This window comes from Serinus canaria, chromosome 1, assembly GCF_022539315.1.
Source record: "Serinus canaria isolate serCan28SL12 chromosome 1, serCan2020, whole genome shotgun sequence".
In the NCBI taxonomy this organism is placed as follows: domain Eukaryota; kingdom Metazoa; phylum Chordata; class Aves; order Passeriformes; family Fringillidae; genus Serinus; species Serinus canaria.
Genome location: NC_066313.1, coordinates 63,905,743 through 63,921,470, shown reverse-complemented (window position 1 = coordinate 63,921,470; position 15,728 = coordinate 63,905,743). Strand labels below are relative to the sequence as shown.

The window sequence follows — 15,728 nt, the reverse complement described above, 5'->3', positions numbered from 1 at the left end:
TTCTTCTTTTATTCTACCTTTTTAAAATGTGGTTATCATGCTCTCCTTCTTTCAAGCATTTAGAACAAAGTCCTGATAATTTAATTACATGCCTCATTCAAATGCAGGATCATATGAACCTGTAATGGCTCAAATAATCTGTTTACTAATAATTCATCCAGTAGTGCTTTTTTTTGAAGGGAGAGGGGAAGGGAGAACCTTATCTGCAATTTCACTTTGGTACAGTATTATAAAAGAATAACAATATAGTTGTACAGTCTGCCATTTAGTTCAGTGTTTTTGGGTGCATTTAAGCTATTGAATTAATCTCACTTTTAAACAATAGAATATAATACTTTAATAGCTTGCCTCTGCACTGGCTTTGTGGGATGCTGAAATTAGTATTATAATGCACTGTGTATAGTTTCTGCTGAATCTGATTGCTTTAGCAGCAGTCAGGTTGATAGTATCAGGTTCCAGCTTGCTGGGTCAACATGGACCCAGGCCATTAAAGGAGAAAGGTTCAGGGAAAGTTCATTTCTATTGTTTTACCATGGTTACAAAACAGAAAAAAAAAGGAGAAATCCTGCATTTGTAACTTATTGCTTCCTTGGGCCCTGAAGGTAGTATGATCTTTTTTTCCTCTTAAATTAAACACAGAAATATAAACGTCCTGATTATCTGTAATGTAAACAAAAGAATATTTTCTGATCACTTTTAAAGTAAAACACAGATGTTCTGCATTGACTGCTGATGTCATTAAACAAAGTGTTTGTATTCATTTAATATGATCTCCCAAACTGTTAGCATTTAAATTTGTTACTAGATCAATAGAAAAATTAAAACTTCATAGCAGCCTTATAAAACTGACTTTTGTTTACATAATTTTCACTTTAATTAACTCACAGTAAGCCTGTTGAAATAAGTATGTTTGCCTTTTCTCTAAAATAAAACCTGTCCATTATTGTGATTATAAAATGAAGAAACATTTTCATGAAAAAGCATGAGCTTAAATATCATCATATGTATGTACCACTTATGGCACAGTTGTAAGCCACTTGTGAGGTACCATTATGAAAGGGTTTAAATTTTAAGAGAAATATGTCTGTTACGTATATCATAGAAAAAGAAAGAAGGACTTAGCACAGTGTTAGTATGTTATACACGAGAACTGAAATAAGAGGTGAATCATGTAATGGCCTTAATATAGAATAAAATTTGGTATTTGTACCAATATGAAGAAATTCTGCAAAGCAAATGGTTTCACAAACATTTCTCTTAATGGAAGGATTTGCATGAAATTCAACTGAACTCTCAAGGTTGTGACACAGCACAATATTTAACAATATGTTTTTATTTATAAAGGCTTTTATGTATAATTCTAATAAAACACTTTTTGGGTAAGTGAAGCCATTTTTAGTCAGAGATAATGGTATTCAATAGAATGCTACTTCTGGAAACCAGCTTTCAGGGGTGAGTTGATGTTTGTTATTTTCCAGAGTTGCCTGCTTCTATTATTATTCACTGTGATCTCATTAAGAAAAACAAATTTCGCATATGCTAAGCTGGCCAGGATGAATGTGTATTTTAATTTAAGATCTTTGGGGAACATACAGATAATATTGTTGACTTAGTATGCATCATTAATCTTCCAAGACAGTGCAAGGCACAGCTCTTAGGGTCTGTCTACCCAAAGAGGTTTACAAGAGAGGTCTGTGGTCATTTGAAAAATTCATCTCACTATAAAATTGCAATTGATTGAATTGATATTTGAGTCCTAACAATCCTGAAAGGAAGCAAACAATCCTAACAATCCTGAAAGGAAGCAAAAAGGGAAAATGTTTGTTTGGCATATGTGAAAGTTAAAAAAAGTTAGAGTGCAAGGAGTACTAGGTACACTCTCTATTACCCTTTGTTTATCCTTGACTACACTTCTAGGTTTGGTATCCATTAGCAAATGACATCTGGTTTTTCATTTGATTATGGGGCTCGTTTTCTTTCTTAAATGATTGTGTTGATGTTGGTGCCCTGCTAATCACCTGCAGGGATTGTAGTCTGTGTGTACGCATACTGCACAAACAGATAGGCACCCACATCTGTGAATGTGTGTTTGCAGACAGAATCACAGAATCATTTAGATTGGAGCTGTTAACTGAACCCTGCCAAGTCCACCACTAAACCATGTCCTTAAGCTCCCAGCTACATCTGGGAATGGTGACTCAGCTTCTCAGGGCAGCCTGTTCTGATGCTTGGTGACCCTCCTGGTGAAGGAGTTCTTAGAAATATCCAGCCTAAACCTCCTTAGACTGACAGGTCTGTAATTCCTAGTATGAAGATGCTGTAATGACCAGTCTTGAGAAATGTGGTCCTGTCATGGTGGGGAAATGGAGAAAACTTATCTACCACCATTTAGTTCTTAGTGAAGGAATCACAGAAGGTGGAGTTGAACTGTTTGCATACTGTGTGTTTCTCAGTCCAGCTGAGTAGTTCACAGTCTTGCAGCCCAGTGGGAAAGAGGGTGGCAGTCAGTACTTACTAAAGAGAAGCAAATCTAAGTTGATTCCTCCTTTGATTTAAGGTGCTTTGGGATAAGAACACCTGTGTCCTTGGTACTGTCAGCCTGGAGACTCCCATGCATGGAGAGTGTGCTGCCCCATATGGTCTGTATACACATGCATGTGTGATATACATTACACTCATGCAAGCAAGTGTATCTCCTGTGAAGGGCTACTGTGTGAGAGAGAGCAAGGAGTCCTCTTGCAAGGACAATGTCTCGTACTCACAGGAGTCCAAAGCATGCCTTGTCATTTTTTTCCCCTCTTAAATTGTTAAGTAAACCAATAAATTGGAACAAAAGACTGCTTTACTGTTTCACATATTGCTTAAAAACTGCAGAATTTTCATCTTTTTTGAAAGACAGTGTAATGAAGATATACTGAGAAATAGAATGAGAGATCAACATTACAAACATATTCTACTTAGCCACTTCGTGCAGGTAAATTAAAACAGAGTATATCTTAGCCATTTCAAGAAAATTTAGAGAAGGATAGTTGATTGATACAAAATTCTTCTAATTTGCTCTTCTTCAAATATTGATAAATTTTTGGAAAAACTGCATGAACACACTGTTCAGTTAAGGCTTGGGAGTGCTTTTGTGTTGGTGAACTATAAAGTCATGGAAGCATCACTCTGACTGTCAGCCAAGCATGTAACCAAGCACATTTCTAATTTGAGTCTTGTTCTGTAAAAGGGACAGTCATTTGCTGTTTTTTTTTTTCCTTAAGAACCTGATCCAAGCATATGGTTTGGTCAAGTAGGTCTTTCTTTAGTATGATCTTTAGTACTGGATTGAAGCTTGAAATAACAATAGCTTAAACAAAGTCTCAAACAAATATAATAATACTTTGGGACAAAATCTAGCTCTGATGAAAATGTACTGCTTGGTTTGATCCATGGTAATTTGATCAGCATGTCTAACATTCAGAGATCATCACCCAGAACAAAATCAGGAAAAACCCCCATTTGTATTAGTATGTTTGATGATTTGGATGATTTTTCATTTCTGAGCACTTGCATGTAACATTTTCAGAGCTTTTCTGTGTCTGAGCAAGACAGAGTGATAGAAAAGTAGGGTTTTGTTGGTAAGAAGACAGAACGAAAACTAAGGTAGGTCTTTGATAAAAGTAGGAAATACAGCAAATCAAAATATAATTGTGAATTGGCACCTACTTTAACTCTTGTCTTACTTGACTCTGGGCATAGATAGAAAATCTGTTTGTAATTATTGTGATTAATTTGTATTTCATTATCATCTGAGCATTCAGTCAGGATTTGTTCCTGTGCTATGAGCTATATGGCCAGAGCCAAAAGGGAGCTCTGTGTGCATGTTACATATGGAGATGTGCCAGGAACAGTGCATGTCAATCAGATGTCATATGGATGTGCACACTGGCCAGCTATGCCCCAGGAGAGTGTGCTGCAAGTCTTGGTGCCATTTTGCCCATCCTGGAAGTTGTAGTCCTCTCTAAAATTCCCTTCCATGAAATTCTGTGGTATGTGTCCCATGCAGCTGAAGATGTGAGCTCTTAAAAGGAGGATGAATTGGATTGGAGGTTTCTTATTGAGAGTTCATTTTTGAGAATGTATTTGTAAGCATTAGAATGACTTGATGAATTTGGTCATTTTATTTTGGGGGTTCTTTTTCTGCCTAAAGTGAGATGCTTTTGATGAACATATCTTTTCAGACACAATGCAACAGAAATTTGACTGAATTTCAAAGACTAATGTCTCCATGAGGTACTTTGAAGATGAGAGGTAAAGGGCCTAGTAGAGCATGTGTAACTTCCAGTCACAGAGTAAATATAGTATATCCATATTAAAAAAACTTCTCAGTAATTGATTTAGGCTTTTCTATAGAATAGATTCTTTGATATCTTCCTATGTAATTCTGTTGTATGAAGATTCATAATGGAATTACCAGAATTACAATGAAATATAAATAATCATAATAATGATTTTTTAAAAATCATAAGTAGAAACATTTGTCAGCTCTGTTATCTAAAAACATACTCCTTGTACTACTTTTTATAATGCCTGATTAACCTTTCAGTGTTTCCTTAGGATAACACATTAGTAGCAGACTGTTATTTCTGATAGGACAGACTTTACATAAGGTAGTTAAGGGACAGCTTCGGGAACTGGCTGCATTTCAGGCCTGCAAATAATTTACCTTCAAACACCAGCTAAGGGTTATGGGGACGTGTTTTAAGGTATCACCAATTTGGATTCTCTGTAGCTTGATGGAAATGCACTGAATGACTTTTGAATTGTTGAAAGGATAACAAATCTGAGTATCTCTGCTTGAATCGCTGTAATATTTCCATTTGGACCTGTCTGGTTTTTTATGGTTCTTTTTTTTTTAGGATGGACGAGTCTTGGACTGCTATTCTTTGTTGTTCAAATTACTGTAGTACTACTGCTTTGGAGGGAAAACTGTGCTACTGTTCATGTGTTTATAGATGCTGCTCTGCAAGGAAATGGGAGGTTGATTGTTTCTGTTCCTTGCCTTGCACAAGGAAAATAAAATACAAATTTATTTTACAATATTCCATTATAGATTAAAATCGCCAAGCAAATCTACATCTAGACTTGCAAGGGTGGAACACTATAACACACCAGGTATCTTGATTTCACAGACAGATTTTGGGGACTGGCTACACAGGTCAGTTTTTTGGGGTGTACTGTAATTTTGTTTTTCCTTTTGAGTTCATATTTTGCTTTGTTTCGGAAGTGAAGTACATATAGTGTACACACAAGGATTTACTAATTAAAGATCATCTACAAGGGTAATCCCTGCCTTGTATCTCTTGGTCTGCATGGTTTTTCAGTGATGACCATTGTGCTGGGTGTTGCACGAAGCCATGGCTGTCCTGAGAGCTGGTTACTGTCCCAAACAGTTTGAAGTTGGAGTGGCAGAGATGAAACTAATGTTGTGCATATTCTTTAGCTTCTAGTTTAGGACTTGCTTGTTGGTACCAAATAGAAGTGCACTCAAAGAGTGGACCCTCTCATTCTGACCTCAGACATCATCTGCTCAGAGAAACTTGTAATTTTTAATGCTCAGTACTCATCAGAAAATTAATACTTATTTTGTATTTATAAATATATGCAAATACAGATCACCTTATTTAAAGATTTAAATTCTTGATTTTAGTGGATACCGCATGGTTACCATCAATCTGTGTTCCTCCAGCTGAGCAGTTACAGCTGTACAGACTAGGAGAGAGTCTTTTCAATATTTCATACCACTACTGTTATTCTCAAATGTACAGTAAAAGTCACTTTCAAGCTTTTATTTAGGCGGTTCCAGCAATTCTTTGCAAGTGTATGGTTAATGAGTGTGGGTTTTCAGAATTAAAAATAAGGTGAATAAAGGGCAGTGAACATTAACCATGGTCTCTGGCAGAAGCGAGTATAAAATTTTTCATAGTGAGTATAAAGAGTTTTTTAAAGGGCAAAGGGTTTAAGATATAGGCAACTTCATTAAAGAGGTGACAGTTCACTTGTTTCAGCATTTCATATAAGGAATTGTGGCCAATTAACTGACGAGTGCATTCAGATATTATGGCGGATACACTGATATGATAGAACTTCATTATCAACTGTTATGAATAAAAATAGAATATTAATGATTGCACTGCCAGGAGAACTGGAATATTTTCACTAAATACCTTGAGTAGTACAGTATTTTTTCCTTTTTTTAAAGTTAAATCATCATGTTTATGTATCTTATATTCAATACAGACAGTAATGAACACTAGCTCTGAGACCCCTGGAGCAATGGTGGGCTTACACCTTATGTAGATGCTTTATTTTGTAGCGTTTCTGCTCTTCTTTTTAAAGTGGTTCTCAAAATGGCAGCTGCTCCCCAGTATGTCCTGATGGAAAACAAATCAGATAATATTTTTTCTAAAGAAGTTAAACAAAATTTTCTTAAATAAAGACAGTTACTTACGTATGGTTACATATGTGTTCAAAAAAGGAGTATGCTGCTATATGGCCTGTTTTTGCTTTGAGTCTCATTGGTTATTTGTATGTGCAATTATCTGATTTATGTTCACAAATTTGTAATTACATGTGCAAGTCATATGCAGAGATGAATACAGATGGTTGGAAAACAAGCCTTGAAGCAGGACTGTTCATTCCAACTAAAGTTCATACATTTAAATCATTGTTTCAGGCCATATGCAGACTCTTAACACACATAACCACAAGAGTTAGGCTTGCTTTACATTAGGAATCGTCTCAGAAACTTGAAGTAAAAACTTTTGTAAAAAAATGAAAGCTTCAAATTTTTTTAGATTTGTGTCATTGTGGATCAAGCCTGCCTTTCTGGCCTATTAACTCCATGCTTGACATTTTTATAGTATATATAGTAGATGATGTTTTGAGGGGATGTTTTTAGAATTAAAAGCCTAAGAAAAGATGAAAACAGTTGAGGAAAAAATAGGCCTTGCATCTGTTATAGTTTGGGGTTTCATGTGGGTGAATAACAGTGTTAGAAGGAATCATTTAGCTTGCATATTTAAATTTTGGGTGGGGTTTATGCTGTAAGGTTGAGTGAAATGGGAAAGGCATCTGTTATAACTTGACAGAAAGAGCATTTTGTGGGAAGCGTGCACTTTATATCACTACTTTTTCCACATTTAAAAAAAAAAAAATTTAGTAGTTGCAGAATTATTCTGAAAAGACAGCAGTGTAAATTGAGGAAAAAAATATGATTTTTCAAGGTTTTCTAGTTACTGTTTTATTGTTATTTTCTTGTTTTCTTGATATTGCTAGTATTCCTAAATAACTTTATCCAGGATCACCAATGCTGTGATTTCTGAGTTCTGTTTTCGAAGCAAGGTTTATATCTTGGAAAAAAAAAATCAATATGGTTTGAATCAGTGCATGAGTTCTCTTTAATAATTGCATTTCATTTTTCATTCAGACTTATTTTCAACTCTAGCTTGTATGGCTGTCATCAGAAGAAGCTTGTGTTTCACAGTTATTACATAATCATGAGAGCCAACATACTTACATGTTTTAAGAACTTTCAGGAAGATCTAGTGTTTCAGCTAATTAGATGAGGCAGTGATCTTTTTGACCTAATTTGCTTCTGACATCATAATTCTGCCCCCCAACAGAATTAGCTTCATTTCTTATCTATTTTTCTCTGTTTCCAATAGATTATTGACAGATCTCAATTTCATTAAGAGAACAGGCATATGGCAGTAATATTTTGAGCTTATGTATAATCACAGCTGTATTTAAATCTGGTACTGTAACTTACTCCAGTAACACTCAGATTTCTAACTGGTTTTGTTTCCTTTCTTGCCCTTTAGATCATTCAGATATTCAAGTATTATTATCAGTCACAGAGAATCTTCTTCTTAGATTCTTTCATTGTGTTTGTAGTAGGACTTCAGCCATCAAGGGAGAACTGGCAGGTGTTGCTGTAATATATATTTTATATATTCTTGCACTCTTGTACCTTGTATCTTAGACTCTTGTATCAAGAATATTACTAATCTTGCTGAAAAGCAGAGTGATTTGGGCTCCAGTGTTGAGGAGGATGAAAATGACATGCTGTTTACGTGACAGTTCCGTTAGGAAAAGAAATAATTCAACAAGGTCTTCTCTACCCCAGCAAAAGAGTAGAATCCAAGGACTAACCTGTGCAACTGTATTACTGTAGTAAATGACTTTGGAATGGGATATGAAGTGAAATATATTTTCTTCCATTTATTTTTCTTCCACTGATAAGCTGGTATTGCGTGTCTGACCCAGTATCCACTTTTTGGCCATTTTGGTTCCAAAATAGCAGTAAAGTGTTCTGTTACTGAAATGCAATAATATTTCGTCAGCACGATTTCTCCACTGCTCACTGTGTAACACAACCTAATTCTTTTGGAGATCATTCATGCACTTCTTTATGAAGATTTTGAAACAGATCTTTGTATTTATTTTTATCAGCATTGTTCTCTGTCTCAGTAACTCCTAATATATCATGAGTTCAGCACTAATTATTCCGTGAGAACATTTTCTGTTTAATTGTGAGAAGAAAAATAAATTTAAGGTAATTGCACTGAGAGTTTTATTGTTTTACAAGACTGCTGCAAGTAAAAAGGACATGGTGTGACTTCTGATGGTCGTTTTACTAACTGCCAAAATAAATGTAGGCTCTGTCTTAGAATTGCATTTCTTACTTTGTTCTTGAGTGGGAGCAGAAGGGGAAAACCTAAAATAGTAAAGTAGAAGGTTTGTCTCTATGTACTTTGTCATTTTTTTGCCTTTAAAATGCTAGTTCAGTGCATCAGAAATATTTATGAAGGTTACCTTGGCAAGCAAGTGTTTTCCAAGCAAAGGAATTAAATTACACAAAAGGTTTAGTCAGTCTTCCTAGACCTTATTTTTCAGTACTGACACGCCCTTGGCTCAAGTCTTGTGAGTGTGAAGGCTGCACGTATGATGAGAGCAGCACAGAAGCTATCCCAAAACCCAGAAATACCACGTGGGAAAAGTCCTCTGCCTGTGGTTGCAGGTTGTCACAGGGCATCTCTGTCTTTTCATGAAATCAGCAAGCGACATCTTCGGCCCTTTTGCAGTGTCCATTGTATGGCAAGCACATAACTACTTCCATGGCTGATCACCTCAATGTCATTCAGACTGCTTCTTTCAGGTCAAAAGTTCTGTGTCAGGCTTTGAAGCACTAAGGGGAGATGGAAGAGATGAGAAATGAAGCCTAGATTTTCAGAATGTACCTAAATGAGATGCATAAATGCTGATGTAGCTAAAATTGGCATTGATATTCTAAACTGTTTTAGGCAGTTCTAAGAACTTAAAAAATACATTAAATGAATACACCAAATCCTTGTTACAGATTTGCTTCCTATCACTTCTGGCCTGTAACTTTTCCTGCCACTCTCCAATATTACTGATTATAAAACTGCCTGGCCAATGGTAACTTCACTGCATCATGTATGCCCAGCTACAGATGAGGACAATATTTCTGTTCACTAAACTTGCTCACAGATAAGATTAAAAATAAACCTTTACATATAGAAAAAAAACCCTGAAATTAATTAATTTTGGCAGGAAAGACAGTTTGCCTTCTTACTACTGGTTAAGACTTGTGGTTTTCTTTATGGGTGCTTCATGTATTTAATATAAATAATTCTAAGGACTAAAACTTGATTAATCAAGTGTTAATATTGCACAATTGTTCCTCAAAATCAGGACAAGAGAAAGATAAATCACAGAATTATCTCAACATTTTGGAACACTTTTAGTTTCCTAGCACATGTTTTGCCATGCAGTTAGTCATCTGTAAATGCTAGTGATGTGCTCTGAGAATTATATACTACTCATAAAGAGTTTCAGCTGTTTTGGAGCCAAACCTTCCTCGGTGCTCAAAGGTCTTAACAGAAATCAGTAGGAGGTCTACTTATCTAAGGCTTTCAAGGATGAGACCCTTAAATTTTAACATCAAGTCTGTCTTCTGGCAGATAGTAATAAGAGCTGAATGCAGCCTGGTTACATTTAAAGCCAAGCAGATCAGCCCATACTCTTGTCCTGTTGTCTCTTTCCATGTGATTGTACAGGGCCAGGTTTTCTCTTGATTACATCTGCTTTTAATTGTTTAGCGCTATCAAAACATTTCTAGGAGCAAGCTCATACTTGATAATATAACTGAAATTACATAAAACTTCAAAAATATTAACAAAGCACAACATTTTAACTGATAAGGAACACAGATTCTTCCATTTCTTATTCTTTAATTCAGCCATCTGTTGTTTTCTAGATTTGGTAAGACAGGAAGGAGAGAAGACTAGTATATGTTGGTCAAAAGACCAAGAAATAACCATATTCTCAGCCTTAAATGTAGTCTCAGTTGCTCCTCATGCTAATCACAGTGCAGTAGACAAATACACCCTTTTTCTTCAAAGATGAAAATGCTACAGCCATGGGATTCCTTGATGTATTTATGAAATTGAACAGATGAAATACAAATCTGGCCGAAAATTGATGTATTTATTTTCAGTCATTCTGGAAAGTGTTCTGGTTATCTAATTAGCTGATGTCAGTGAAGAAAATATTTGAGACTTTTAGGATTCACTAATCTGTGCCTTGAGTTCCTCATTAACATAATGGCATATTGTTATATGATAATTTCCATGATAAACCATGGTAATTTCTACAAAAATAAAGATCAGTTGTCCGTGGGAATGTCTTTTTAGACTTGGGAAAATTCTGATAATTTTATCACAAACTGGCACAAGCTTCTAGAAGGCTGATGGATTTTCATGGGAATAATTACATTCACGTGCTTCACTTCAAAAACTTGACTACTAAGTTAGTAATACATAGTCCCCTAGAAAGTTTCCATTTTCTTTGTCAACATGTGTTATCTCACATATGAAAATTTAAGTTTTGGAGCAGAAAATATTTAACTTACTCATATTTCTAAAAGCAGAGTGACAGTCTATTGGATGTCTTTTCTACTGCAGTTCACAAGGAACTGCTAACTTCCCTACAGACTTCTCCCCTAGTCTTTAGAACAGTTAATCTTGAATCTTCAGTTAAGCTTGAATCAAGCTTCCTTGAATCTTTGTTGATATTGTCTAATTTCTGCCTTCTCTAATTTACTGTTTGAAGAATGAAACAGTAGACAGGAAGATCAGCCATGTCTTCCAGGTGTTTCTTCCAGTGTCTTCTTGTGGAGTCTCAAAACACTCCTTGACTTCTCTGTACTATAACCCTAGGTATTCACAAGGTATTCACTTTGGCTTTTGGGGTTTTGGCATTTCAGACTGTTTATCTTAGTTCTAAAAAATCCAGACTTTAGACATCTTCAAAATCAAAATGGGTCATCTTTGAGTAGTTTACCCATTGAGATAATTAGCATTCCCATAAGAAGTCAAGTGTGCTTTCAGAAAAAACAGTGTAGTTCTTCCAGTAATTGTATTCAGATAAACAACAAAATCTTACAATGTCTTTTATATGTCTATCAAAGCTTATATACAAAATCTAAATTTGAGTTAAAATAGTGTTAACATCAGCTTATAAATGATGATTTTTGTATCATAGTGTCATCAACCAGAAGAAAAGATTACTGATTGTTCTGGAATTTAAATGTATCTTTTACATAATAAATCAACTCATACCTATTTAAATTATGTTTAATTTTTTTTATACTGAAGACAAAGCTACTGATTTAGATACTGAAATAGGAATAGGATGAGTATTTTGAAAGTTTCTTGTTTTGGAATGAAAATGAATGTGCCCTAATCTAAAAATAAGTAGGTCTTTACTATACTCAAGTTTATGAAAATACCAACAAAATGATTTATTAAGCTATTTTTATCATCCTGTTTATGGTAGTTAAACTAATTTGCTATGCTTTTGATGTTTTTTTTAAAGGGTTTATCATATAGCTATAAAAATGATAATGAACTGCAAAACAACATGCGAGTTTTCAATTCTAGTCAAAGTGATTATTTTTTAAAGTATTTTTTTATGCCATTTTCCCCACAACTTTGGTAATGATTCATATAAAATTTTTGCTGTTCTTATAGTTTGAAAACAAATCGTACAAAATTGTAGCATTTCAAGTTAGTAGTATGGTGAATTAAACAAATGCTTAACAAATGACAACTAACAAATTAAGTCAAGTGTTGCTACTCAATCAGTTATTAAGAACAATTAGATATATTTATTTTAATTGTGTATTGCATAGTCTACCGTGCCTCTAAATCAGATTTCCAGGCCTTGAGAAATAATTCTTAATTTGTCTTACAGTGTTTTTCTGCCTTGTTATTAGGAAAAACCCTACGTTTCTTAAATAGGTAAATGCCTTTTAATAGTAGATTGGAACTAGTGTCACTTAAAAATATTATCAGGTTTAAATAGATTTTCTTCTCAGAAATATCATTTAAATAGAATCACAGAAAAAGCTGAGTTGGAATGGCTCCGTAGGGATCAAGTCTGGCTCCTGGCCCTTGCACAGGACCATCCCCAGGTCACACCAGGTGCCTAAGAGCGTTATCCAAACACTCCTTCACCTGCCAGGCTTGGTGCTGGGACCACTTCCCTGGGGAGCCTCTTCCAGTGCCCAGCCATCTACTTGGTGAAATATTATTAGTAAGATTGGAATTGGAAGTTTAGGACTTGATGAAAACATTTACTTGGTAAACTTCAGGATAAATCATGGGATGGTGTTGGGTTGCTGGACTCATTTATGGCTTTGAGTGTAACCCCCCTGCTTTTGTATACCATAGCACAAGCAATTTGATTGTAGAAGGTAACCAAAGCAAGAAGAGTTCTGCCTTGGGTGTTTCAGTATCGCTCCCCTATAATTTTCTGCTGACCTTTGTTTAGAGATTTGGTCCATGACAGTCTTCCCTTAGGCTTTGAAGAGGAGTGGTTTTATTCCTCAAAATCAAAGACAAAAGCATCCAGGCTTCACCATGGCTGCACTTGGTAGTTAACATCAAAGAGAGTCCTTGCAGGTGCGAACTTGCTTTTTATAAAGACCTGGAAGTTACTGGCACGTTGTGCATTGTGCCACATTGCTTGTGTTCTGTTATGCTGCTGTCAGACCCTTCAACAGTCGTATCACAATAGTGATTTGAGTTCTTCATCATCAATACTTAAATGAAACCATTAAAGTTTTCCTACACACTGGCATTTTTTGGTGGGTGAATATATTAGAAACACTCCATTTAAATCAGATCATTTTTGTCTATAATGTTTTTCTTCAGTTTTATGTGTATTCATGGTATATTTATTTTTATTGTAAATCACAAAGGAAATACCAAAGAAAATCCGAAGACTTTTAATTTGGTTTTCTGTGCTGGAATAAGACAATGTTATTTCTCTACAATTGTTTTTCTTGTTGTTTTGAACATATGACAATTTTGTTTACATTAAAGAAAATCAAAAATGCCAAACTAATCAAAGAAATTACCAAGCTTATAATTTTAATAATGACCTCAGCTCAGGACATTAAGTTAGGAATTAATGATCAGTTAAGGTTAATGACTCCACGCCTTGAGTCATTAAACTTCAAGAAAATGCTCTGTACTTTGATTGTTTTTGGTTTATTAAAGTTAGGTTGTAGAAGGTGCCAAAAAAAGAAAAAAAAAGAAATTATTTCCAAATACAATGGAAACTAATATGAATAGAAAAGAGAGGTATTTTATTATCTGCCTCATTCTGCAGTCCCAGCATAGCTAGAAATGCCATTACTCCTGATTAGAATTTTGTTAGTATGAGAACCTAAGGAGCAAAACCTTTCATACCCACCTTTCTTTCCTTTTGTGCTCTGAAACAAATTAAGAATGTTTGGCAGATCATAAGTTAATACTGCAGTTTTAGAGCAGCACATCACCTTATTCGGTGAAGCTATTCCACAATGTCCCCTAAATTACAGGGGAGCAGTTACAGGATGTTGCAGTGGTACCATGCTATGATCTGTACATAGCAATACAGGCCTTTGGATATGTATTGTATGAGCAAGTACATATTTGTATATAAGTGGGCAATAAGTATTTTCATTGTCATCCGTTTCTAAGTTGGAAAGTTGTGTATGTGAGCATTTAACAGACAAGGAGTGCTTAAACCTGAAGCCCTTTATTTTTCCATACTGGACACATGTAAGCTGCTGGGATGGCTTTTGCTCAACAATATTGTACAAATGATTCCGAGTCCTTTCTGACATAAAGTAGTATATTTAAAGTAAGGTGTCTTAGTGAGATTTTCACTTTAAATAGAATAAGGGTTAAATGATAACTTGACTTATCTTTTAAATGACAAAAAATAAAGAAATTGCAAGACCTTTTCACACATTAGATATGTATTGTCATTTATCATCTAGATATCAGGCTAGCAGTGCGAAGTAATAAAACATATCATCGAAAAATGTGCTATAGGTCTGAATCACTCTTTCATTCCACCTCCCAGCTAACTGTAGTATTAAATCAAACAAGCAGAACATTTCCTTAGGCAGCCATTGCCTTTTAATTTCCTGAAGAACCTTAAAATATCATTCATTACAAGTACTACACATATTTGGTTTTTAAAAGTCTCATAAATCAATAGCAGGCTGACTGTAATAATTATTACAAGTTAGTGCATAATTTTCGTGCTGAAGGCTGCATGCAGAACTTTAGCATATGCAAACGAGGCAATTCAAACTGTGTATAGATATTAATATGAAGAAGCAGGTAACGAGGTGCAGGCTATGAATTATGCATCAAGAGCGGCTGATCTTCAATGAGGAAAATGAATTCAGCATGTAATCTAATTAGTGATGGAAGTCTATTACATCTAACTGCAAAAGCAACCGTCCTTGAAACAAATTTATTTACAGTCCATGTTACCACTTGAAACAACTTTGAAATGATGTGTAAGACAACAGCTTAATTGTAAAAATTTTTTTGTTTGTTTGTTTCAGTTCTAGACCTGGAAGGCCTCCTAAGAGGACTCAAAGTGTCACCTCCCCAGAGAATTCTCATATCATGCCACATTCTGTCCCAGGCCTAATGTCTCCTGGAATCATCCCGCCAACAGGTAGGATCGCTAGAAACACCTTCACACGGGCAATCATTTGAATTCATGGCTTATATCCACTTGTTAATAGATTAACAGTCTAGGAAAGCAGCAGACAAATATCACAATAGTTCCCCTAATGTCACACTGTTGGTACACAAACATGTTGTATGGAATGGAAATTGTGGCAGCTTAGTACCTCAAAATAACTGAACAAATAATAATCCTTTATGATTTTTCCCCCCTGTTCTTTATCTTTATAAGCAAAAGCCTTTCAAAGCATGAATTACCTATCATTAGACAATAATCTCCCTATTCATTTTTATAGATCAGATATCTTCTGCTTTTTTTTGCTGCTTTGCTTCATTAGATAATGTCATCATGAATATAGTTGCCTGAAGAAACTGAGTTAGTTAAAATAACTCCATGCTGCACACATGTCTTTCTTAATTTTTCATCCTGAAATTCTATTTTTGATATGTCTCCTGAGGCTTTACACTAATATAAAGTCCTGTAACAATCTGTTTCTCATACTACTATTTTCTTTTGAAAGTCACTGCACCATCTCCTAGCAGTGACTTGCTCTTAGACATGGTTAAATGAAGAAAGGCTGTGTTGCAGGGAGGAGATGAACAGTCACCCAGAGATGGAGGCAC

At 35.1% G+C, this 15,728-nt stretch overlaps 1 protein-coding gene across 6 annotated transcripts in view; it reads left to right on the top strand.

Annotated features, from left to right (window-relative positions):
• Positions 1–15,728, top strand: part of DACH1 (dachshund family transcription factor 1) — a 353,381-nt gene that overhangs the window by 133,474 nt on the left and 204,179 nt on the right. For all 6 annotated transcript variants that reach the window (XM_050978249.1, XM_050978250.1, XM_050978246.1 and 3 more), the window contains exon 2: positions 14,978–15,093. In XM_050978249.1, coding sequence (XP_050834206.1) covers positions 14,978–15,093 — 116 coding nt within the window. The remainder of the gene's footprint in view (positions 1–14,977; positions 15,094–15,728) is intronic.